General features: G+C 40.7%; 2 protein-coding genes across 2 annotated transcripts; one reads left to right on the forward strand and one right to left on the reverse strand.

The window, feature by feature from the left end:
- The first annotated feature begins 36 nt into the window (after window positions 1-36).
- LOC137285240 (proline-rich protein 11-like) lies at window positions 37-16175 on the forward strand. Its single transcript, XM_067817543.1, has 9 exons — window positions 37-117; window positions 1603-1765; window positions 2322-2441; window positions 5868-6044; window positions 6460-6570; window positions 6856-6968; window positions 8866-8922; window positions 9481-9589; window positions 14489-16175. The coding sequence occupies exons 1-9, from the start codon at window positions 95-97 to the stop codon at window positions 14726-14728; spliced, it is 1113 nt and encodes a 370-aa protein (XP_067673644.1). The 5' UTR covers window positions 37-94; the 3' UTR covers window positions 14729-16175.
- A 3052-nt stretch (window positions 16176-19227) lies between these two features.
- Window positions 19228-23359, reverse strand: LOC137285246 (F-box only protein 39-like). The gene is made up of 3 exons (XM_067817556.1): window positions 22255-23359; window positions 20630-20797; window positions 19228-19355 (listed from the first exon to the last, which is right to left on the reverse strand). The coding sequence occupies exons 1-3, from the start codon at window positions 23357-23359 to the stop codon at window positions 19228-19230; spliced, it is 1401 nt and encodes a 466-aa protein (XP_067673657.1).
- Window positions 23360-24355: the final 996 nt, after the last annotated feature.

Below are 24355 nucleotides of genomic sequence, written 5' to 3' on the forward strand. Positions count from 1 at the left end.
CATTTCCTGTTGACATACGAAGCCCGGTGGTTTCAAATGGCCCGCCCATCTCGGAGGATTTAACGAACGTTATGATGGTTTGAAACCGGCCCTCATGAAACAGATTTGCGCAGCTAGGTAATGCACATGTCTATCCCTTACTTCAGTAGCTATTCATAGTGTTAGAATCCACGGATTTAACTCAGTGACAGTGTGAAGCCCATTTCTAAACTCTGCATGGTGGAATAGTGCTAAGGGATCGTTCATAATTTATCACTAGGGTGCGATGACGCACATGAACCCCCTAAAATATCTAAATATCTGTACAAAACAGCTGACCCGCCTATATTATGTGCCCCCCCCCCCCCGAAAATTCTCATCCCCCCCTCCTCGATGATAAATTATGAACGGTCTATAAAAGTGGCGTAAAACCATACTCACTCACTCAGCTCAGTGGTTGACATATGCAATCTGTTAAACTTGTAAGACTGTAATCATTAATAACAGGTTTCAGATCGAGACACATTCACAGTGCGGAAAGAGTTCCGCCCCTACACCTTTTTACATAGAATATTTGCACTTTCCCGGATGTAATATCGGATGATTGGGTGCTTGTCGTCAGCAGAGACCACACAATAATGCATGATAAGGTCTCTGTCGCCAGTGATGATTGGATAATTACCAGATCTGAACAGTTGCTCTTCACGTGAACCATTAGTTTGTTGAATGAGTGTGTTGTTAATTCACATTGTACATGCTTCTCCACATGATAACAATCATCATCAGCCCAACTAGCCATAAGTTATAAACAGTCCCTTACCAGCTGAAAAAAGTTAGAACAATTATGATGTCTGATAAACAGAATATCACCCTTATGTCTTATTATCAGCAATCATGAATGGAAGTTTACCCTTATGGTTTTGGCATAGTTATTAAGATTTTGATGAATTAATTACGCCTATACACTTAATACGCTTTTCTACTGGTTTTCTGAAAATGAATAAAGTGGATAAAATTTCAGAAGGAAGTGTTTTGTAACACACTCAAGTAGGGGTTAAAAATGGCCTTATAGTGATAGAAATTGCTTATTCCTAGAATCGTGCAGATTCCTATATATTTGTAAGGAATTAAGTATCTTGTGTCACCTAACCAATTAATTTAACTGTTAATTTTTGATGCATGGAGTTCCATAATGATTGGTGATGTATATTTCTGTCTAGAATATTCCTTTTGTGAAAACTTGCATTGTATCAAAGTGACACTCTTTGAGCTTACATTACTCTTTTTGAGATCCAGTATTACTTAGATCCAGTATAGGGTTGGTGTCTCTGCTTATGGACCAGCTGTCAATATAGTAAATAAGATTTATTTGTTCTAAACTTTTATCAGTAACTTACTATTGATATATTTCATATCAGAAGACACACAGTTCAGATTCTCTGCATGAATCTCATTCTAAAAGGATTGCCAACTTTTTTACTTGCACCAACATGAGACCCATCATAATCTAGACCTAGCATGGAAATTGGCTCTATTTTGTTCAACTTTGCCACTTTAATGAATAGGTCCTGTTCTTATTGAAAAGTATGTTATTGTGACAAAGTCACTGAATCTGTTTTGCAGGCAGAAAAGAAAGAGTACTTCTCGTCTTGGTTGGCGTGGCAACCATCTGTCACCAGCTTCCATCATGGATCACCTGACAGGTTTCCATAGTTTGGTTACTGTGACAACTGGCATTAACAATGTTATACACTGGTGTCAGCAAAGTCTTCAAACAGTGAGGAATGTAAGCCTTGTCTGTTTTAATACCGTCTATGGGATAGCCTAGTGGTTAAAACGTTGGCGCGCCATGCCGATTATACTTGTTTGATTCTTGACATGAGTGCAGTGTGTGAAGCCCATTTCTGGCGTCCCCTTCCTTGATATTGCCTGAATATAGTGTAAAATCATGCTCACGCACTCCCACCAGTGAACTTTGTGGATTGGATGGTCAGTCTTGGGTTCATAACTTGTTGATTGTCTGTCGTGGTGCCAACCTACAACTTGGCATGCTATCTGCGTTTCATGAACAAATAGAGTTTATGATCTCAATATTCCTCAAAACTATCGCCTCAGGATATTTGTGATAACTGATTCTTGTCAAATGTCATTTAGGTAGAATTGTCGTTTAACATGATTACTTATTAACTTAAAAGTACAAAGAGTTAGACACGCAGGCTTTCAAATATATTGGGTACTGAACAAAAGTTTTGGTTCCCTAGTGAGATTGACAGCATGTGAGTAAATAATCCATGACTCAAACAGTTTTCTGGATTCATGGTACAACAATGGAGTGTTTGCAGGGAGTGGAGAGAGTGCGGAGGGTGTGGTTGACGCAGCGGCAGTATCAGCAACAGCTCCAGGAGACACTGCAGCTTGTTCAGGAACTGGAACGGGAACTACAGGCAGTCAGACAAGAGAAGGTAGATATTGTCATATCTCCAACAACACAATTGTGCGGGGCAAGCTTGTTTTGTGGATCTATCATGTTTGCTGTATGTATGGAAAGATGTCGCTCTGAATTTTTTGTTAGTTGTTAACAGTAACAACTGCCTTTAATTGGTTGTTTGTTCACTGGGTTGGGAATGTTGGCCATCTGTTCAATCCGGCAAGTTGTCAATACGAGCATAAAATCTCCATCCCGTCTGTGGCTTGTACATCTATCATTAGCTGTACAATCTGGCATATCGTCTTAACCGGATTTATTCTTTAGTCCTAATGAGTGCGGTTAAGACACTTTCCACTGTATTGCAATAATGTGAGCAACTATTGCAGTAAGTTTTTTTCTCCTTGAATTGTCTTATCTGAAGTCATTTCTCAAGTGAATGTTAAGTTAAGATGAAATATAAACAAGCTAAAGTAGTCACAATCCTTTTGATAACAGACAAGAAACTTGAAACCCAGATCAAGTTTGTTTAAGTGGTAACAGGGGTGGATAACTCTAAATCAAAGTGAATAAATCTGCTACTTCTGCATTTTGCACAGCTCATTTATCAACAGAAGTCATTATGTATAGGAGAAAAATGTTGGAGGGGGGAGGGAAATCCTGCCCCTCGGGATTTCCCGACAACGATGGTTTTACATTGTCTACCAAAACCAAGGAGAAGTGTTTTCTCTAACATATATACAGTCAATGATGTGTAATTACAATGTAGATGATCATTTAAAGTTCACATGCAACCAAAATTCAAACATAATTAAAACACAATTATCACTTATTCATGACATAGAATATACATTGCTGCTTGTTAAAAAAACAAATAACAAAATTATAAGCGTGCAATCACAATTCAAAAGTGCAATATTTTATACTCGGGCTTACTTCCCTCGAAACGAAGCCCAGTAATAGTGGGTGGCTGTGCACCCAAGTGTAACGACGGCTTCCGATTGACTGGTTCATTTGCGGAAATGCTGAGGGCTCATTGTATGTACAGAAAGATGATCTGTTTGATGGGCATTTTAGAAGTATTTAGAGTCAAAAGAAAGTAAGATTCTTTATGGATAACAACTTCTTTTATTGTACTTGATGCATCGTTTCAGTATGGATTCATATACCGTTGTCAAACAAAACCATATACACTAGAAGAAGTTGTTATCCATAAAGAATGTATATAGAGATGTTGGGTTTTGTAAATACATGTTCTCTGAATTTTCATTCGATCTTATCAAAAATCATCTCTGAGTATTAGAATACTGCTCATCACTCATCCGGGCATGCATACTGTGTCAAGCTCAGTGAACCTATTCACTGCGCATGCATTACGAGCGCAATGCAGCACAGCTGTTGAAACCGCTTTTAGTGAATCGTTTGAACTCTGATTTCGCGGGCTTTTTTTCATCACATTTATTTTTAACTATATAGGTTGAATTAGCATTTTTGATGATTTGTTTGGATAAGTGCATACCGAAAGGTATCAGAATCTGCAAAGTTGTATTTTACGTTGCATGTGAATATAGGAGAAAACACGCCTCCAAGGTTTTGGTAGACAATATAAAACTGGATGGGGAGGGAAATCCCTCGTTTACATTGTCTACCAAAACTGAGGAGAAGTGTTTTCTCTAACATACATACCGTCAGTGATGGGTAATTACAGTGTAGATGATCATTTAATGAAACTACATAACAATAACAGAAGCGCGTGTAAAATCAATTTAATGACAGTAACTATAAGTAGATAATGTAACCCCAACACTTTCGTCAGCCTGGTGGTTTTACATTGTCTTCCGAAACTGAGGAGAAGTGTTTTCTCTAACATATATACCATCAGTGATAGGTAATTACAATGTAGATGATCATTTAATGAAGCTACATAACAATAACAGAAGCACATGTAAAGTCAATTTAATGACAGTAACTATAAGTAGATAATTTAACCCCACCACTTTTGTCAGCCTGGTGGTCGTGAGGTAGAGAGTCTGCCTACGGATCTGAGATTTGGGGTTCCAATTCCGCTTGGGAAGACATTTGTCTTGTGAGTTAAATCTTGAATGATATTTTTCAATTGATTTCAAACAGTCATGTATCATCTGAATGTTGATGTTCATATAAACATGATAAAGTTAGGAAAAGTAAAACCTGGGAGGCGGTTTTACTAATGAAAAGTAAAACCTGGGAAGAGATCTTTCTTGCGAAAAGTAAAACCTGTCCCTCCTAAACAAAAACCTCAAATGTGGTTATTCTGGGAAAACAGGAGATGACGTAGCATTATAGTGAGAAGCACACAGGTATATATTGAAGTATTGATAGTCACACATACTATCGATGCAAAGATAGTTTTTCGTTTCTACCATCGATTACTAGCTATCGGAGACTCAACAATTGCAATCCATTAGATTTCGATGCATTGTTTCTTGTTATTATTTATGAGCAGGAGGCAGTGATGAAAATTGTATATGTAAACTATCGTCAGTCTGTTTTCATCCCCAGCAATGCATTTTGGAGGGGGTTTTAAAATGGACTGCGTTCATGCACATTTGTCCTTCCCGGAGCATAACTTTCAAACTGTTCTTCTCCAAACTTGGCACATAGATAGATCTTGTGAATATCATATATTTGTGCATTTTCAGAACAAGTTTAACTTAAAATGAATGTGGTGGTTGTGTTTTTTTTCTGGAGCAGAACTGTAAAATGTTTCAATTTTTCTTCACCAAACTTGGCACACAGATTCGTCTGGTGGTGTAATGGTGCCTTTTGGTAGTTTTGGAATACTGAATAAGATATTTCCAATACTGTCCTTCCACTTTGTGAAAACATTTGACATCATCACAACATGTAGACATATTGATGAAGAGAAGTTTGCTTTTGCAGGGGATAATGATGACTTTGTCTCCTTGTTTAAACTAGAGTTGCAAGTCGCATGTGTCGTTGCTGCTAGGGATGGTGGGATAGCTTGCTGGTTATAGCATTTACTTGTGTGTAAAACCAAGTTTTGATTCCGACATGGGCTCATTTTGTGAAGCCCAACTCTGTTGTCCTCTGTCATGATATTGCTGTAATATTGCAAAAATTGACGTAAAGCAATACTCACTTGTTGTTGCGAGAAGGGTGTGAATTTAAGCTGATTAGAGGTAAACAAAGCATTCTATGCTGCCAGTTGTCAGCCGTACAGTTTGTGGAATGCACATTGCTGATGGGTTGGCAGCTGATTCTACTGGCAATGAGGTGCCTTCATCTGAGACTGACAGATTTGGATTTGAATTCTTGATGGTACATCGTGCCAAGCGTTCTGGAAATAGTACACTTTGATACACTCACTGAGTCCTAACCACAGGTTGAGAAGCCTAAAGTATGATAGCAAGCAGTTCTTGTGATACTGGCACTGCATTCACATCTTGATCATCTGTTGCAGGAATCATTGGCTCAAGATGCCAAGAAAGCTGTTCTGGACTCTGCCACCACTGTCCCCCCACCTCCACCACCCCCCTGTGCCCCTCCACCCCCTCCTCCTCCACCTCCACCCCCTCCCCCGCCAGCACTACCCCCTCAGAAGATAGTGTTTAAGAAGAAGAAGAGTGCTGATGACCGGGTATGGGGATCTGATCTTCAGTCTTTGTAATCATGTAGAATATCATATGTTCTTGTATCTGTACCAGATGTATGCTGAAGTCCATCAACATTCTCTATCTTATTGAAAAAATAAACCCCAAAATAAGCTTTCATTAAAATCAGTGTCAGACTATTGTCACAAAAGTAATCTGACTATTGTCACAAAAGTAGTCTGACTATTGTCACAAAATTAATCTTGGACCTTGAAGTACATCCTCAACAAACTAGTAGTTTAACACGCCTCTTTCCACTGTGACAAATATGCAATGTTTTTGTTATTGTTTTTCCTATCCTCAGGTAGGTTGCCCCCATTTCTTTTTGCATTTTCTGTGTGTGTTTTAAAACAAGGAAATTCAATAAAATACAATATGACTGAATGCATTTCTCTGTTTCAGACACCAGAAGAGAACAAGTGTTCCGGGAAGATGGTGGTTACTGCAGCTGACTTGCTGAAGGTCAAACTAAGGTCAACACCACGTGACACTCCACGCGGAGGCCAGGAACAGGTACGGGATATACCACCATCAAGGTGGAATAGTCCATTGTCCAGTAAAGTTTGTCAAGTATCTCACAATCAGGCGGAGCCGTTATGAAATGTATTAAAGTTTTAAATCATATATTTTGATATATAGGTTCATTAAAATATGATACATGCTTAATTGCTAACAACGAGTGATTAGGAAACATGTTTTACCAGTTGTGTATACAGAGTTGCTTCCCTTGACAAAGCAAGGAACCTATTCATGCATCAATAGATGTTGTCCACTGACAGTCTTCCCTCATTATATCAGGCTGATGGCAAAGCCCCTGTTGTGAGTTTGGAGGACTTGAAGAGGGTGTCACTGAGGAAGACCCAGTCGGCAGTCACTCTAGGGGAACTTGGCAAGGAGAACATGCAACACATGTAAGATAGTAGCAATGTATTCAGAGTAGATGTATTCAGAAGGTGACAGAGGGCTGTTTGGTAGAATTATCATCATGCTCAAACAAAATTCCAATACAACTGAAATAAATATGTTTCTTTTTTTATACATTAAAGACATTGTCCAGACTATAGCTATTGCTTTGCAAACTGTCACCTATACAACCTATTACTAATCCCTAACAACCCACGACCTTATCGCCAACAACCTATGACTAACCCTTAACAACCCATGACCTTATTGCCAACAACCTATTACCAATCCCTAACAACCCACGACCTTATTGCCAACAACATATTACTAATCCCTAACAACCCACGACCTTATTGCCAACAACATATTACTAATCCCTAACAACCCACGACCTTATTGCCAACAACATATTACTAATCCCTAACAACCCACGACCTTATTGCCAACAACCTATGACTAACCCCTAACAACCCATGACCTTATTGCCAACAACCTATTACCAATCCCTAACAACCCACGACCTTATTGCCAACAACATATTACTAACCCCTAACAACCCACGACCTTATCGCCAACAACCTATGACTAACCCTTAACAACCCATGACCTTATTGCCAACAACCTATTACCAATCCCTAACAACCCACGACCTTATTGCCAACAACATATTACTAATCCCTAACAACCCACGACCTTATTGCCAACAACCTATGACTAACCCCTAACAACCCATGACCTTATTGCCAACAACCTATTACCAATCCCTAACAACCCACGACCTTATTGCCAACAACATATTACTAACCCCTAACAACCCACGACCTTATCGCCAACAACCTATGACTAACCCTTAACAACCCATGACCTTATTGCCAACAACCTGTTACTAATCCCTAACAACCCACGACCTTATTGCCAACAACCTATTACTAATCCCTAACAACCCACGACCTTATCGCCAACAACCTATGACTAACCCCTAACAACCCATGACCTTATTGCCAACAACCTATGACTAACCCCTAACAACACATGACCTTATTGCCAACAACATATTACTAATCCCTAACAACCCACGACCTTATTGCCAACAACATATTACTAATCCCTAACAACCCATGACCTTATTGCCAACAACCTATTACTAATCCCTAACAACCCACGACCTTATTGCCAACAACCTATTACTAATCCCTAACAACCCACGACCTTATTGCCAACAACATATTACTAACCCCTAACAACCCATGACCTTATTGCCAACAACATATTACTAATCCCTAACAACCCACGACCTTATTGCCAACAACATATTACTAATCCCTAACAACCCACAACCTTATTGCCAACAACATATTACTAATCCCTAACAACACATGACCTTATCGCCAACAATGTATTACTAATCACTATCAACACTAAGGACACATTGCCTTATTGCCAGTAACCTATTACCAATCCCTAGCAACCCATGACCTTATCGCCAACAACGTATTACTAATCACTATCAACACTTATGACACATTGCCTTATCACGAGCAACTTATTACTAATCATTAACTAACCAAGACCTTACAACTAAACAACTACTTCATGGGGTCCAGGACAACTGAAACTGAACTATTTATATTGTGTTCAGGACATCCTGCTCTGAAGCTTAATGTTAAATGTTAATGCTAACTGATTTCTTAAATAATATGTTGAAATGGTATAATTGTTGTGATGTTTAATTGGATAATCAAAAAAGTATGCATATTTGGTGATTGGATAATCAAAAAAGTATCGATAATTGTCAATTTGATCATCAAAAAGCACTATCTAAACTATCTGCCTGGTGCCCAAAGGTCCCTTTCCACAGAACTGCAATTTCTCTCTATGTGTGATCTCCACTCTTGCCTTGTCCAGGCTGCTCCAGGAGGTCATTGTCAACCGCTTCAAGCTGAAGAAGACCACCGTCCAGAGGTAGGTTGGACTTGTGTCTGGTTGGTTGGTTTATTGTTTAACAGCCCACTCAGCAATATTTCAGCTATTGGCAGTGGTATATAAATAATCGAGTCTGAACCAGTCAATCCAGTGATCAGTGAGCATCGACCTGTGCCATTTTGACACAGTGACATGTCCCGTTAGGTGCCTCATGTTTTGTACACTTGGGTGTAGGTTCTAGCAAGATATACTAACATTGGTTACAAACTAGTCGTGCCAGGTGCCAATACAAGATTTCATAATTTATTTGGCTTCCATTGAAAAAAGGGAAAAAGGTCTTGTCAGTATAATAGAGTATATGTTTAGTTAGTGTAGGTCACTAGGTGGCTGTTGTTTCTAGTTCACACTTTTGAAATGTTTGACACTCCGTTTTACTGTGTACAAACGCATTGTGAATCAGGAAATTTTGCTCATGTCATTGATATGTTTTACTGATATGTAATTTTTGACCTGACATAAAATATCAGTTAGCAAGTTTCTTTTGACTATTGTCAATGTGCACAAGTAACCATGGTGATTTTTTACTTGTAATGTCAGGAGTCCGGGGGGAACCCCCATCATTGACAGTGGGGAGAAGAAGAGGAAGAGGGAGACGGGCCAGGGTCTCACCCCCATCATGACGAGGGCCCTCAGGAAGAAGTTCAGGGTATGTCAGAATATTATCGTGTCCGACTACATTTTGTGTCACTGAGTTGATGCATGGCTTCATCCTTCCAAAAGACCTGATGGGATGCTATGTCTTGTTGGGCAGCTGATCAGCTTCATCCTTCCAGAAGACCTGATGGGATGCTATGTCTTGTTGGGCAGCTGATCAGCTTCATCCTTCCAGAAGACCTGATGGGATGCTATGTCTTGTTGGGCAGCTGATCAGCTTCATCCTTCCAGAAGCCTGATGGGATGCTATGTCTTGTTGGGCAGCTGATCAGCTTCATCCTTCCAGAAGCCTGATGGGATGCTATGTCTTGTTGGGCAGCTGATCAGCTTCATCCTTCCAGAAGCCTGATGGGATGCTATGTCTTGTTGGGCAGCTGATCAGCTTCATCCTTCCAGAAGCCTGATGGGATGCTATGTCTTGTTGGGCAGCTGATCAGCTTCATCCTTCCAGAAGCCTGATGGGATGCTATGTCTTGTTGGGCAGCTGATCAGCTTCATCCTTCCAGAAGCCTGATGGGATGCTATGTCTTGTTGGGCAGCTGATCAGCTTCATCCTTCCAGAAGCCTGATGGGATGCTATGTCTTGTTGGGCAGCTGATCAGCTTCATCCTTCCAGAAGCCTGATGGGATGCTATGTCTTGTTGGGCAGCTGATCAGCTTCATCCTTCCAAAAGACCTGATGGGATGCTATGTCTTGTTGGGCAGCTGATCAGCTTCATCCTTCCAGAAGCCTGATGGGATGCTATGTCTTGTTGGGCAGCTGATCAGCTTCATCCTTCCAGAAGCCTGATGGGATGCTATGTCTTGTTGGGCAGCTGATCAGCTTCATCCTTCCAGAAGCCTGATGGGATGCTATGTCTTGTTGGGCAGCTGATCAGCTTCATCCTTCCAGAAGCCTGATGGGATGCTATGTCTTGTTGGGCAGCTGATCAGCTTCATCCTTCCAGAAGCCTGATGGGATGCTATGTCTTGTTGGGCAGCTGATCAGCTTCATCCTTCCAGAAGCCTGATGGGATGCTATGTCTTGTTGGGCAGCTGATCAGCTTCATCCTTCCAGAAGCCTGATGGGATGCTATGTCTTGTTGGGCAGCTGATCAGCTTCATCCTTCCAGAAGACCTGATGGGATGCTATGTCTTGTTGGGCAGCTGATCAGCTTCATCCTTCCAGAAGCCTGATGGGATGCTATGTCTTGTTGAGCAGCTGATCAGCTTCATCCTTCCAGAAGCCTGATGGGATGCTATGTCTTGTTGGGCAGCTGATCAGCTTCATCCTTCCAGAAGCCTGATGGGATGCTATGTCTTGTTGGGCAGCTGATCAGCTTCATCCTTCCAAAAGACCTGATGGGATGCTATGTCTTGTTGGGCAGCTGATCAGCTTCATCCTTCCAGAAGCCTGATGGGATGCTATGTCTTGTTGGGCAGCTGATCAGCTTCATCCTTCCAGAAGCCTGATGGGATGCTATGTCTTGTTGGGCAGCTGATCAGCTTCATCCTTCCAAAAGACCTGATGGGATGCTATGTCTTGTTGGGCAGCTGATCAGCTTCATCCTTCCAGAAGCCTGATGGGATGCTATGTCTTGTTGGGCAGCTGATCAGCTTCATCCTTCCAGAAGCCTGATGGGATGCTATGTCTTGTTGGGCAGCTGATCAGCTTCATCCTTCCAAAAGACCTGATGGGATGCTATGTCTTGTTGAGCAGCTGATCAGCTTCATCCTTCCAGAAGCCTGATGGGATGCTATGTCTTGTTGGGCAGCTGATCAGCTTCATCCTTCCAAAAGACCTGATGGGATGCTATGTCTTGTTGAGCAGCTGATCAGCTTCATCCTTCCAAAAGACCTGATGGGATGCTATGTCTTGTTGAGCAGCTGATCAGCTTCATCCTTCCAAAAGACCTGATGGGATGCTATGTCTTGTTGGGCAGCTGATCAGCTTCATCCTTCCAAAAGACCTGATGGGATGCTATGTCTTGTTGAGCAGCTGATCAGCTTCATCCTTCCAGAAGCCTGATGGGATGCTATGTCTTGTTGGGCAGCTGATCAGCTTCATCCTTCCAAAAGACCTGATGGGATGCTATGTCTTGTTGGGCAGCTGATCAGCTTCATCCTTCCAAAAGACCTGATGGGATGCTATGTCTTGTTGGGCAGCTGATCAGCTTCATCCTTCCAGAAGACCTGATGGGATGCTATGTCTTGTTGGGCAGCTGATCAGCTTCATCCTTCCAAAAGACCTGATGGGATGCTATGTCTTGTTGGGCAGCTGATCAGCTTCATCCTTCCAGAAGCCTGATGGGATGCTATGTCTTGTTGGGCAGCTGATCAGCTTCATCCTTCCAGAAGCCTGATGGGATGCTATGTCTTGTTGGGCAGCTGATCAGCTTCATCCTTCCAGAAGCCTGATGGGATGCTATGTCTTGTTGGGCAGCTGATCAGCTTCATCCTTCCAGAAGACCTGGGGCCCGTTTCACAAAACTCTCGTAAGCCTAAGATCTCGTAAGTTTTGTCATAGCCATTGTGCCTCCTATACTGAAACATAGGAGCTACGGATGCTACGAGAAAAGTTACGAGATCTTAGGCTTACGAGAGTTTTGTGAAACGCGGCCCTGATGGGATGCTATGTCTTGTTAAGCAGCTGATCAGCGGTAAAGATATAAAACAAGCACTTGTTGTGGTGGAGTTGGTAAGTTGTAGTTACGAGAGCTTTCTCCAGATAGACGGGCAAGCAGGTGTTGTGTTCAGCCCAAGACACATGCAGCTGTTGATCAACCCCAGTTCATCCATCGTCTATCTGGACAAACCTCGAGTGACTGGATAGCTTAACTGCTTTGTACCATACCGTTACTGCGTGTTTTCAAAATCTGTATGGGAAGTTTAAATTTGAAATCATTCTGTTCCACATTGCCGCAATGTCAAGTAAGGAGTGGGATGACATTACATTGTCACAAATAATGGATGAAATTGAAAGTAATAGACCGGAATGGGATGAGACAATTGTACATTGGAGCTGCAAGATATTATCAATAATGAGGCGATACGATACAGTGCTCCCCGAAATTATTGAGAAAATCTTTGTTTTTTTTCTAATGATGCTAAGATTGGAAAAAGGGCTTTCACTATGCACTAAGCATACTACATAAAGGAGACAACTCTTGAAGGCTTAGAAGGCAGCTCATTACATCAAGAGTTATCTCCCTTGTCTGAGCAGACGGCTTCCTGTGTTGACATGGCAGAATTTACAGCAAGAGAGAAAAGAAAGCTCATTCTAGATGATTTTGAAAGGGGTGAGGCTGATGCTAAAGTGTTAGCTTGTAGACATGGTATTCCTCTGTCTACAGTATACAGAACTTTGAAGAATATTCAAACAGGAACCGGGATAGAGCACAAAGCAGGGGCAGGTCGGCCTAGGAAATTCAGTGTTGTGGATCGCCGAAGACTTCAGCAGATTGTGAGTAGGGGCAAATTGAAAAGTGTTGAGAACATCAGAAATGAAATGATTAGCAGAGGAAGTCCTCAGTTATGCAATGAAACAGTTAGGCAGGAATTACAGAGACTTAACTGGGTGAAAAAACGTGGAATTCCCTCGCCGTTGATGAAAGATGCACAAAAGGAAAAACGTTTAAACTGGCTCATGAAAATCAAGATTGGGATAATGTTTTCTTTTCGGATGAAAGTTCTGTTTGGCTTTTCCCTAATTGTGTGAAAATTTGGACCAAAGATACTGTCAAACCTATCTACCAGCGACCAAAACATAGCCCAAAGTTTCACATGTGGGGTGGCATATCGGCTCGCGGAGTGACGCCATTGTGTGTTTTCACGGGAAACTTGACAAAAGAAAGATACGTTGACAGCACAAACATTGTATGAAGATGATTGGATTTTCCAGCATGATAATGACCCAAAACACACTGCGCGCTACACAAAACAGTGGTTGTCGGGCGAAAATGTTCAAGTTTTAGACTGGCCCAGTTACAGCCCAGACCTAAACCCAATTGAGAATGTGTGGGGAGTCATGAAGGACAGAATAAACCAAAAGGGACTGAGAAATATTGAAGATATGAAGGCCGAGGTGGTCCAATATTGGGATACCCTGTCACACGATTACCTACAAACTTTGATGGGTAGTGTGCCTAGGCGTATTGAGGCATGCATTGCTGAGCGAGGAGGTCTAACAAAGTACTAAAACAAGACTGAGACTGTAAAAGGATGATGTTTTAACATGTTTATGTAAGTAAAACGCCAGAAGTTAATAAACGTAATGTGTTACATGACGCAACATGATTCTCAATAATTTCTGGGAATACTATACATACATGAATATTGGTAAGGGAATGTGAATATCATTCATGTTACTTATACTGCCTTGATGTCCAGACAGTGAAAATATGTCAAGGTCAATAGTTAGCATGACATCTTTGATGCTTTTTAAAGATAGGGAATGATAATCATAAATGGATAAACAACTTCTTTATTATGTGTAGTGTTTCTATGTGATGTTATACTGGCTGTTGGTGTTGCAGCCCTAATTCCAAATGGTTTGTATGAACCCTTTCTCACACTTTCAATATGCCTCTCAATCCTTAAACCTTTCATCACATGACAGTATAGGCACCTACAACGAAACTTTCTTCTCAGTGTAACATAAAACTTGTTCATCCATATATTGTTTTCCTTCCATTAACATGACTGCTTTGAAATATTTGTTATATATATTTGATATCATGCAAGTTGGGTAATTTACATAAACAGATGGAAGAATATGATGAATCTGACGGGAGCAAAACCATTGTTTATGACAATTATTTTGTTGAAATTATGCTGGAAATTATTTATGCAGTTGCAATACATGATGTAACATAGACATCATCACCATGGTAACCATTCTCTGTGTCCGCAGCTAGTCCAGTCTGACAGCATCTCCTCCGGTGACTCATCCAGCTCTTTCTCCAGCCCCGACCTCCCTCCATCAAACACAGCGTCATTTACCTCAGCGTCAGCCTCCACGCCAACATCAGCCACCACAGACAAGATAACCAAGTCCAAGCGGCGACGACGTAGCAGCATGAACACACGGTCTCCTTTGGTGGAAATCAACAACGTGAATGAGACACAGGAAGCGGCTATGTCTCCGCTGTGATACCTCAGTCTGTGCTGCCAATATTTGGTGTCCCCAGCGATTATATTTAAAACTAGACTCACTCATTCACTTCATGCCTTGTTCACTCTGCTGATCAAAGGTTGTTCACACTGTCTATTAAACCTATGTTCACTCTACTGATTGAACCTAGTTCACAATACAAATGAGATAGCCTAGTGACTTTTGATCTCTAACATAATTCTTTATTGTTAATGACACCATTTTAAAATTACTTGTTTCATGAACACACTTAAACAATATGTGTATGTCATGTTAAGGAGAAAAATCCATTCAAATATCATGTTGAAATCTTATGTATTTAATATAATACTGGTGAACAGGGTAAGTATGACAGAGTAGATTCTCTGTGTCTAGATAGCCAGTTCAAGTGGCTGGACATAATTGTCTTTTAAATGTCTTTCACCACAATCTGTTCTGTGGACTGAGAGATGAACGCCCAGATTGACTTCCCCACAATACTACAGTGTGTGAAACTGCGACATTGCAGGAGTATTGGTAACAGTGGCAAAAAACTATACTCATTCACCTACGCTTAACAGACCTGTTTGACCCACATGGGTACTAGGGCTCAGCTGTAGATGTGTTATTGAAAATATTCAGTGCAACAATAACACTGTATTCATGTCCAGTTTTGAACATGTTGTCATTGTTAAAATATCACGACACTAACCAGCAACATCATGTGCCTCACTGTCAAATTTAATATATAGTAGTGTTTACTATTTGCTTGTTATGCTTGGATGCAATCGAGTTTCAATATCTCGTTTTGATAATTAACACCCACATTCAAGTAAAACATCTCCTTGTAGAGAAGTTCATGAATATTGGGTTTAAGTGATCACAAGTTAGGAAATTAATTCATAAAGTGGTATGGTTCGATTCCTGAATTCATGAGTATATCGTACCAATCTTAGCATCCACGTAAATATGTGATGTGGTGTCTCTGTGGGTAGCACTCTAAACCCCACATTAATATATAGCCTTGTCTTTCAGATCTTCACTGATACCCTGTAAGGTACAAAGTGAAACTCCTTTTTGTTTAGAAAAACCCAGGAATCAGTAGACAGCTGCTAAATTCACTGGTAACCCCGGTAAGGAATGTTGGCCATTATCTGGATATTTATTTCTCTGAAGAGATGAGCCAAACTCACTTTTACCCTGTTTAGTTCTTTTTCTATACAATCAGCTTGTTTTATTTGTTGTAGAAAACATGGTGGTTGTTTGCGTTGAATGAATCTTTAATCAAAACGGTTTTATAATTGCCAAGGATTTAGTCTCTATTGCTCTAAGGTGTACTTGTAGATGTTACAAAATGTACAATATGTAGAATATAGTGAAATATGTATCTGTCATATCACGCATTTTTAAGGATCTCAGAGAATGTGTTCATAAGGTGCTGTCAATAAATTTACATCTATCTTGGAAATACAAGTCTTGTCTCTAGGTGACTGACAATTAAGGTAGGGTATTCACCACAGCCTGATGGAGAAGGCTGGTATCTGTGTTGGAGCTGGCGAAGTTTAAACATCAGCCATGATATCATTGTTGAACATAATCAACGTGTCACTGCTGGTTCTTTGTACAAATGTTCAGCTTTAATAGTCACGTCTGCTTGGCATGATAGTTGTCCCTTGTATCTCCTCATGTAGCCCAGCCTGCTGGATTTACACTGCTTGTTTTTCAAACTATCTCTCTTATAATATTTAACAAGGGAAAAAAGGCACAGAAATTGTTTATTATGTATCTATTTTAGAAACTGTTTCTAAGAAATGCGTTCAATGCCTTTATGTTTGTTGAAACTTAATGCATAATATGCATTTATAATTATTCTGCTCCAGTCTGAGTAAACTTAGTCGTAGTACTTTTCGTGACACTCCACTACTGAGTCAAACAAATTCTAGTTGGAGTTGCGTCAGTTAACCTTTGACCGTCCAATCAAATGTGAGGAGGCCGAACTGATTTAACCAATCAGACAATGGAAAATAGCATTCGGAATCATTCGGGTACAGACCTTTCCGAGGTAAAAATCCAAGAGGTATGTACGAATGTCCACTTTCGTGATTTGGTAAGCTGTGTTCTGATTGGTCAGTCGCAAAGGTTACCTGACGCGGCCTCCAACTAGGTTTTGTTAGATTCAGTAGTGGAGTGTAGCTAAAAGTACTGAGAGAAAATTTACTTAGACTAATTCTGCTCATACATATTTCATTATCTTAATGAAGATGCATTTCATGGAAGCGTCTAAGTACTAATGCTTACAGTTGCCTGTTTTTGTTCATCAGTGTTTCACAATACTCACTGAGTGCCAGACAATTACGGACTGCGTGCGTTCAATTTTGCATGATCACAATTTCAAAGTAACGCCACACACGGCAATATTCAAGCTGTATGGCAGTGGCCTGTGGCTTATTGAGTGTGGACCAGACAATCCAGTGATCAGCAGCATTGACTGGAAGGTAATGTTATGGTAATGCTTCACGCCCTTGCACAATCATGTTACTTGTAGGATGTTAGTTTACGTGTTTCTACTATATGGCAACCGTATGTTTTTTCCTGAAAATATGGCAGGTATTGTTTGGTGAAATTCACGTGCCTAGGTATCAAGGAGTCCTGAGAAGCTGGTCGTGAGAACAGAATTCATGTGACAAAGATCAAGTTGATTTTTCTCTCCCGATTTGTTATTCTAGTGATTTCTCCAAAGTTCTGCATAATGACCTTTATTTTAGTTGGTTTTAGTTGTCTAAAATGTTTTAGAATGACCAGTGAAGTCCTAAAATTAACGGCAATCTGAATTACATCTTTTCTCTCTGATTTTGCAAACACTTGCCAAAAACTGTACCTACTCATTTCCATGGAATAAGTTGCAACTGCTAATGTGTGATGTAGGTATGGTTTAAGCAGACATTTCAGCCAGTTATGAGATTATCCGCTTCCCCCTTTAATGGATTTGACTTTGGCCTGTGCGACTAAAGAATACATTACTTAAAGGCATATGTCCTGTGTGTGTTTGCAATACTCTAATTGTTTACAACTTTGTCAGACATCCAAACAGACTAATTGAGAAGAACCCCAAAGCCATTTTGTTCTAGTCAAACACTGATTTCATTCATGAGTGAACTCTCCTCACTCACTCACTCACTCACTCACTCACTCACTCACTTGTACTGTCACTGCTTCCTTCCAGTATAACACTGTTCTCGTGTACATTACTCTTTTCTTTTCCATGTCTCAAATGGTTATAATATGTTTCAATATGTATTTGTAGGGGTAGTGGAAAACATGATAGTCTGAAGTACATGGTTGGTGCTAGAACTACATATCACACTTACACACGTATATCTTGTATGTGTCATGAGGTGATTGTGGAATAACGCGGTTGGCTTTAAAACACCTTATATTTAGAAATTTTGTATTGCCTGAATCTTCGTCAATGATATAAGACTTGATTTGACTTTGTTGGCCATATGTTCATTAAGCAGATGCCTTTCATGAAGCACATACCTTTCATTAAACAAATACGTTTTATTAGGCAAACATCGTTCACAAAGTAAATGCCATTTATAAGACACACAAGAAGGCAAAGTCATTCCTTTGATCAGTCACGTGATATACTGTTGGATGATAACACCAGCTTGGTTCTAATTGGTGCACTCTTAGATTCTTGTCTTTCACATATTCATATCGTTCTTTTTTACGCAAATGCATGATTGATTTAGGTGATGACCCATGAGCTTCCACTGTAATACAATGAATGTTATCTTTTGCCGGAAAATAGCATCTTAGACCTGTTCCAGGTTTTATCTGATTGTATGGCTGTGTAGGGAATATTCGCAATGGCTTTCATATATTTTCTCATGCTTATGGACTTCAGCAATTATGTTTGTCTACGTTTTATCATTGTTGACATTATATAGTTTTTAGTTGCAATACCTTTAGTGAATCTGTGATAAGGTATTAAAGATTTATTATAATTCCGATTTTGTTTGAATTTTATTTTTGTACTGCTGTAACTGACGATCTCCGAGAACAGGTTTGTTGCGTTAGGGAGGAGTCTCAGAATTGACAATGGTATCGTTTGAGATACACCCTTTCTTTGAACACTTTGCGACAAATACAGCAAAGCTAATCAAGCATACTACTGGGTGTTTGCCCTGTATCCAGACACCTTTCCGTCATAGATCAGTCTCATGAATCGTAGAAATCTCTGTGAAAACAGAAACAAAGAGGAAAAGAAAGAAATCGCGAGAAAGACGCATCACTGACATCTTTATTTTATTGTACGGGAAATATTTGAAAACATAATAAAATATACATTATCCCATGGTCATACATCCATACTTCTCCAAACATACGGAACATATTCCCACCACAATCATCGAACTACAATTGTTCTACCATGATCAGTTGACTTTCAACCTCAACGAATCTAGTTGTATCTGAGTGCCGATTGGCCGTTGCTGTCTGTAACGGTCTGTGATTGGTCAGTCGTCTGGCTGAACATCCACGCTCCGCAATCCGAGCTCCTCGCTGCTTAAAATGGCGATGCCCCGTAACTTGGACACTTCCTCCGGGGTCAGGTCACGAACCTTTAACTCCAGGTGTTCCAACACTGAAATATGGAAATGAAGAGTTGTTCCGACGTCTATGACGAGTGTAATATCAAAACGAAAGATGATCATTCACATGCAATTCGCAAGTGTCGAGTGAGTGAATATGGTTTTACTCCGCTGTTAGCAATATCAATAGACTTCACACGTGCCTACTTTAGGATTTGAACCCATGTGCTAAACACTTAAACCACTGGGCTACCGCACCGACACGACCCCATCTTGTAAGTATGGTCGGTACATATTCAGTCTGTGCGACTTGTCATTAGTAAATATCTCTGGTTGGTTCATCATTAGACGGGAGCAATCTCCAATAAAGTGCCTTTAAACAAACAAACACACACAAGCACGCACGCACGCACGCACACACACACACACACACACACACACACACACACACAATCCCAAACAAAATGAAACAATCCGTCCCCAACCCACTAAAACACTGCTGATAAATAATAGCATGCCGACTGCAGGATAAGGAAAGGGGCAAGTGGAGACGAATTACATATCGAGACTGCTTCCACAGGTTGCCATTGGCTGAAACCGTATATTGTCTCTGGCATTGGGAACACCCAGTGGATTGCTTTCAGTCTATAATTCAAGGCGTGATATAGTGTGTGGATTGTGAAGGTAATTAGATAGTGGTCGCGTGACCGAGTAACTGTAAACAGTCACAGATCTACGATCGGTTTTTGAAATGGCATGTTCTGCAGCAGCAGCCCCCGTTATACTCTTAATCTGGAAACATTTGTTTTGGCAGCTAGAGATTCAAGCTCGCCATCGATTCCAAATGTATATGAATTGCTACACCTCCGGTAGACTTGTTTCAATTTCTGACAAAACTAAACATTGCTGCATTATATAAAATATACATATTACATAGTATGAAAAGAACTATGTCTTAGAGTTTCCCTCAAGAAGCGTAGCAGAAAATGCAACGAAATTCTACAAGTTGAAACATTGTTAACGGTTTCTGATTGCCGTTACATAGTGGATTTGGAACTCATCGTCACTGATTACAGCATGATAGTTTTTTATTTTTTAAAATGATCTCAAATTTCACAACAGGATATGTTTCGTGTGAAAAAAACCCCGATGTTTCCTACATTTTTAGGCATTGTTAGAGATGGCTTCGGGGCTTCGGTTTACCACGCGAACTTTGCGCAATGAAGGACGTAATGAAGTTGTTTGAATTCAGTTCAACCTTAAAAAAACTGAAGTCGAAATGTCATTGAATATAACTTTTGACACTTTTAGCTTTGTACTTGTGTACCTCTAGGTCTTTTCTTCTTGAGTGTTGCACAAATCTTCTCAACCGTGTCAATCCTAATCGCGGTGTTGATGCACACGTCCTTTAACTTCGTGCACCTGTCGAGCAGCATGACCAGTGCAGAGTCGATTGGTTCGTTACTCAGGTGATCAAATGCGAGTCGGAAGTTGACTGCAAGAGAAATACGAATACTATTTGCTGAATAACAATACACACCATTCATAAAAGACGACATGTACTAAGTCCAGTACAAACCAGTGAAGGATATTATGAGCAATGTACCCTGTTGGGGTCAGATGACACAGTATATGTTACACACCGTCCGATCAGTTTGGTGGAGTACTTCGACCAGCATCCTCAACGGATCGTTGACCAGTTGAAGCTTCTCGATAACCCCTCATTATTATGTTAACACATGTTTATCCTGGTATTGTACTTGGCAGTCTTGTTGTTCGATCTTCACGTCTATGACCCAGGTTCCATTCCCCACATAGGTACGATGTGTGAAGCCCATTCTGGAGTCCCCTGCCGTGATGTTGCTGAAATATTGCTAAAAGCGGCGTAAAACTAAATTCACTTACTCATTCCTCCTATTATAAGTCGGATGCTTGACCGGAACAGTTGTAAATCATCTCACTAACGTATGAAAGATAAACTTATCAGAAGAGTATTTCCAATGTGTTTGTGACCCAATACACCTCGTTATATAGCTGGAGTAAGCACTGCTTTCAAAAACTAAATCCGTCGATATCTTTCACACGTACTATCGTCAGTGCGTTCTGTCATGTTCGGAACTAGAGAACCCTGTCATATTCGGAATTTCGTTCTCAGCCAAATTGTGGGCTAGAACTGTTTAGTAACAGTAAACTAGCGGACGGTATTACACCTAATAAAGTATTGCGCCATCTCAAGAAATATTTCTGGACGTTCTCATTGGAGGATTCAGTATACTCAAGCGCCTTGCTATCAATTGAGCGGCTATTATATTTGGTGTAGCTGTCTGAACAGAACCCCCGCTCTATTTCTACATGCATGTATTTACTGGATGAGTTAACTGAATTGTTGAAGAGGAACTATGAGACTCCGATCTGGGGGTTGCCGTCCTGAAATACAGAAAACTACATTCATATCGAACTGTCTGATGTAAGGAACTGTTTTGGGGCACGCTGTAAGTTGCAAGTGTATTTGTGATGATAATGTGCACGAGCTCATTCCTTATAGACAGTCATTAATATTTTCGGGCCTAAAGTCAACTCGGGTTCTGTCGAGTCTGTCCAAGTTGTACACAGCGACTTCCAGCAGATATACCACGGTATATGAACGTCATTTCCATTCCGTGAATAATCCAACGTATTTGTTGAAATCCTACGCTGTTAATATCACTGATGTGGTTGCTGCACGGACCTTCTGCATATTTCTATTTTATATGTAACTGCACTGCATTATTGTAATTTCATTGTTACATCCACAAGCAAGCGCTTTTCTGCTTGTTTTGAGCCGAATTACCCACATTACGAATAGTTACGTCATCGCCAAGTGCTATATTTACGAGCATTAACAAAAAATAGGAAGGGTATATGGTATTCAGGGATTCCTATATATGGGGTGCAAATGAGGTCGGTATATACCTAGCTGGGTGGAGTAAGTCGCAACGACGTGAGCTAAGACGGCTGACATGTCTTCGGAGGCGGGGTCCCGGTCACTCGGGTAGCGATCCCAGCTGAGAATGTCAATCTCATGTATCGGAACACATCGAACAAACACCCTTCTGTAATCTTCAATTGACAGCTTCCCTAGAAAATGAAACACAACCTTGGCATGAGGACACCCGTCACTGAAATCACGCCACGAATATGCTGAAATGCCATGGTTGCAAGGTTCACTCGAGTCAACAACGATCCGTAGATACTGGAGGCTTGTCCTACTGTGAGTTCGCAAAACTTGAAGAACGAGCTCATCAACGTACAGGTAGTTGAGATAGAGCTGGCGAAGGTTCGTGAAGCGAGCCAGATTGTCCCGGAAGCGGTTGTCTTGGAATGCTGGGTACCGCAGCTCGAAAAGGTCTTTGATGTGGAGGTAGCTGATTGTTTTTCTGGCAGGACTTTGGGCTGCGGAAGCGAGGCATCTCATTCCTTCTGCTGACGTCATGTGAGCTCCGGAGAGGTCAAGCTTTCGTAAGTTTCTCTGTTTTCTCAGGAATTTAGTCAGCGCCTCTATAAGCTTCCCCCTGGACAGATCGAAAAATCTCCAGCTGTGGTAGCAGTCAAGATATACAACTTTGAAATATGTCACCCTCATGTTTGGGATTTTGATGGTATGTCCCAGAAAGGTTGCTACAGCTTCTGCAATGGGTCTGGCCGTGTGAAGAACTGGATGTCCGCATTCCAGGACCATACGTCTGAGATGAGGACCAACATGTGTAATAAATTCACAAGCTTTCTTCGTATGCTCCATGGCTCTCATACCAACGAACATGAAATGACGTTCCCTCCAGAGGGTTGGCGTCCGAAAGATGTTGCTCCAGTGTTTGCACACCAAGGACATGGATGCTCTGTCATTGTCTTCCAGGTAGCTGTACACAAGAATGAGGGCTTCGTCTGGCAGTTTGTCCCACCACGAGTCTGACTTGTGAGCCGACAGACGCTTGCTCTTGCTCCTAGTCAAAACTGCGTATGTAGAACTTGAAGACTTAACCGCTTTGGATTGATTATCCGAACTACTAGAGGACGCCATTGCTGTGTTCTTTCAGTTGTTGTGACGTCGTCGCAAACATTTAGAATTGTGACGTCAAAGAATGCAATGACGTCACACATGATATGACGTCAAACTGTGAGCCGGAGCGGTGTGAACTTATCCTACAAATCCAGAGCTTATATTTACGTCTTTGTAGAAACGCAACATGCCCAACTCTCGTTTCAGGTATTTTCTTTCAGGAAAGCGACACGCATTTGTAAGTTCATAATGGCAGTCAAACATGAATTTAAACAAAATCTACATGATGCATTCTTGAAACTATTTCGAAAGGATCATAAATATGGATTCAAACTATGAATACTTGAGTCGCCATCACATGTCAAACTAAAGTTTAACAACATAATATTGTTATATTGTAAAAATTTTAAACGTTGTCAAACTTGAATTTCATGTGTCAGCATGTGTTGTCAAACATTCGAGCGCCATGTCACACCACATGACGATTTCTGCAATTTCCTTATTTTTGTACAACAACAGTTTGCCAACAGTTAACATATCGAACTCGAGTCTGACAATACCGATGTTTGATAGACAAGTTGGTGGCAACAGAGACCGAACCTCTGTACCCACAATACTTTGACAACATTTCTTGTCAAGCTTTAGTTTACGCTCGTTTGTACTTCCGAAAGACCAGTAGGTGTCTTAATCCTACCTTGGATTGACATAGGAAAGTATTAGTCATTGGCAATCTGTAGGAACTAAATGTGTATCCACGAAGGAGACAGCAAGATGCAAGAGTCTTTAGGTTAGGAGAGGTTGTGTTGAACCTTATATTTTTGTACGTTACAAAATGCCTGCCATTTTCTTTCGATAATTGTTCTCCAGTTCCAGCACACTAGCATTTTACTGACATTTACGGAACTACATGTATTATTAACAGAAAAATAATCCTAAAAAGAAATAACACCTGGCAGTTATTACTTAATCTGTCGACAGATGAGAGTTTTTCTAAAATATTATCACAGGGCCCCAGTC

This window comes from Haliotis asinina, chromosome 1, assembly GCF_037392515.1.
Source record: "Haliotis asinina isolate JCU_RB_2024 chromosome 1, JCU_Hal_asi_v2, whole genome shotgun sequence".
Classification (NCBI taxonomy): domain Eukaryota; kingdom Metazoa; phylum Mollusca; class Gastropoda; order Lepetellida; family Haliotidae; genus Haliotis; species Haliotis asinina.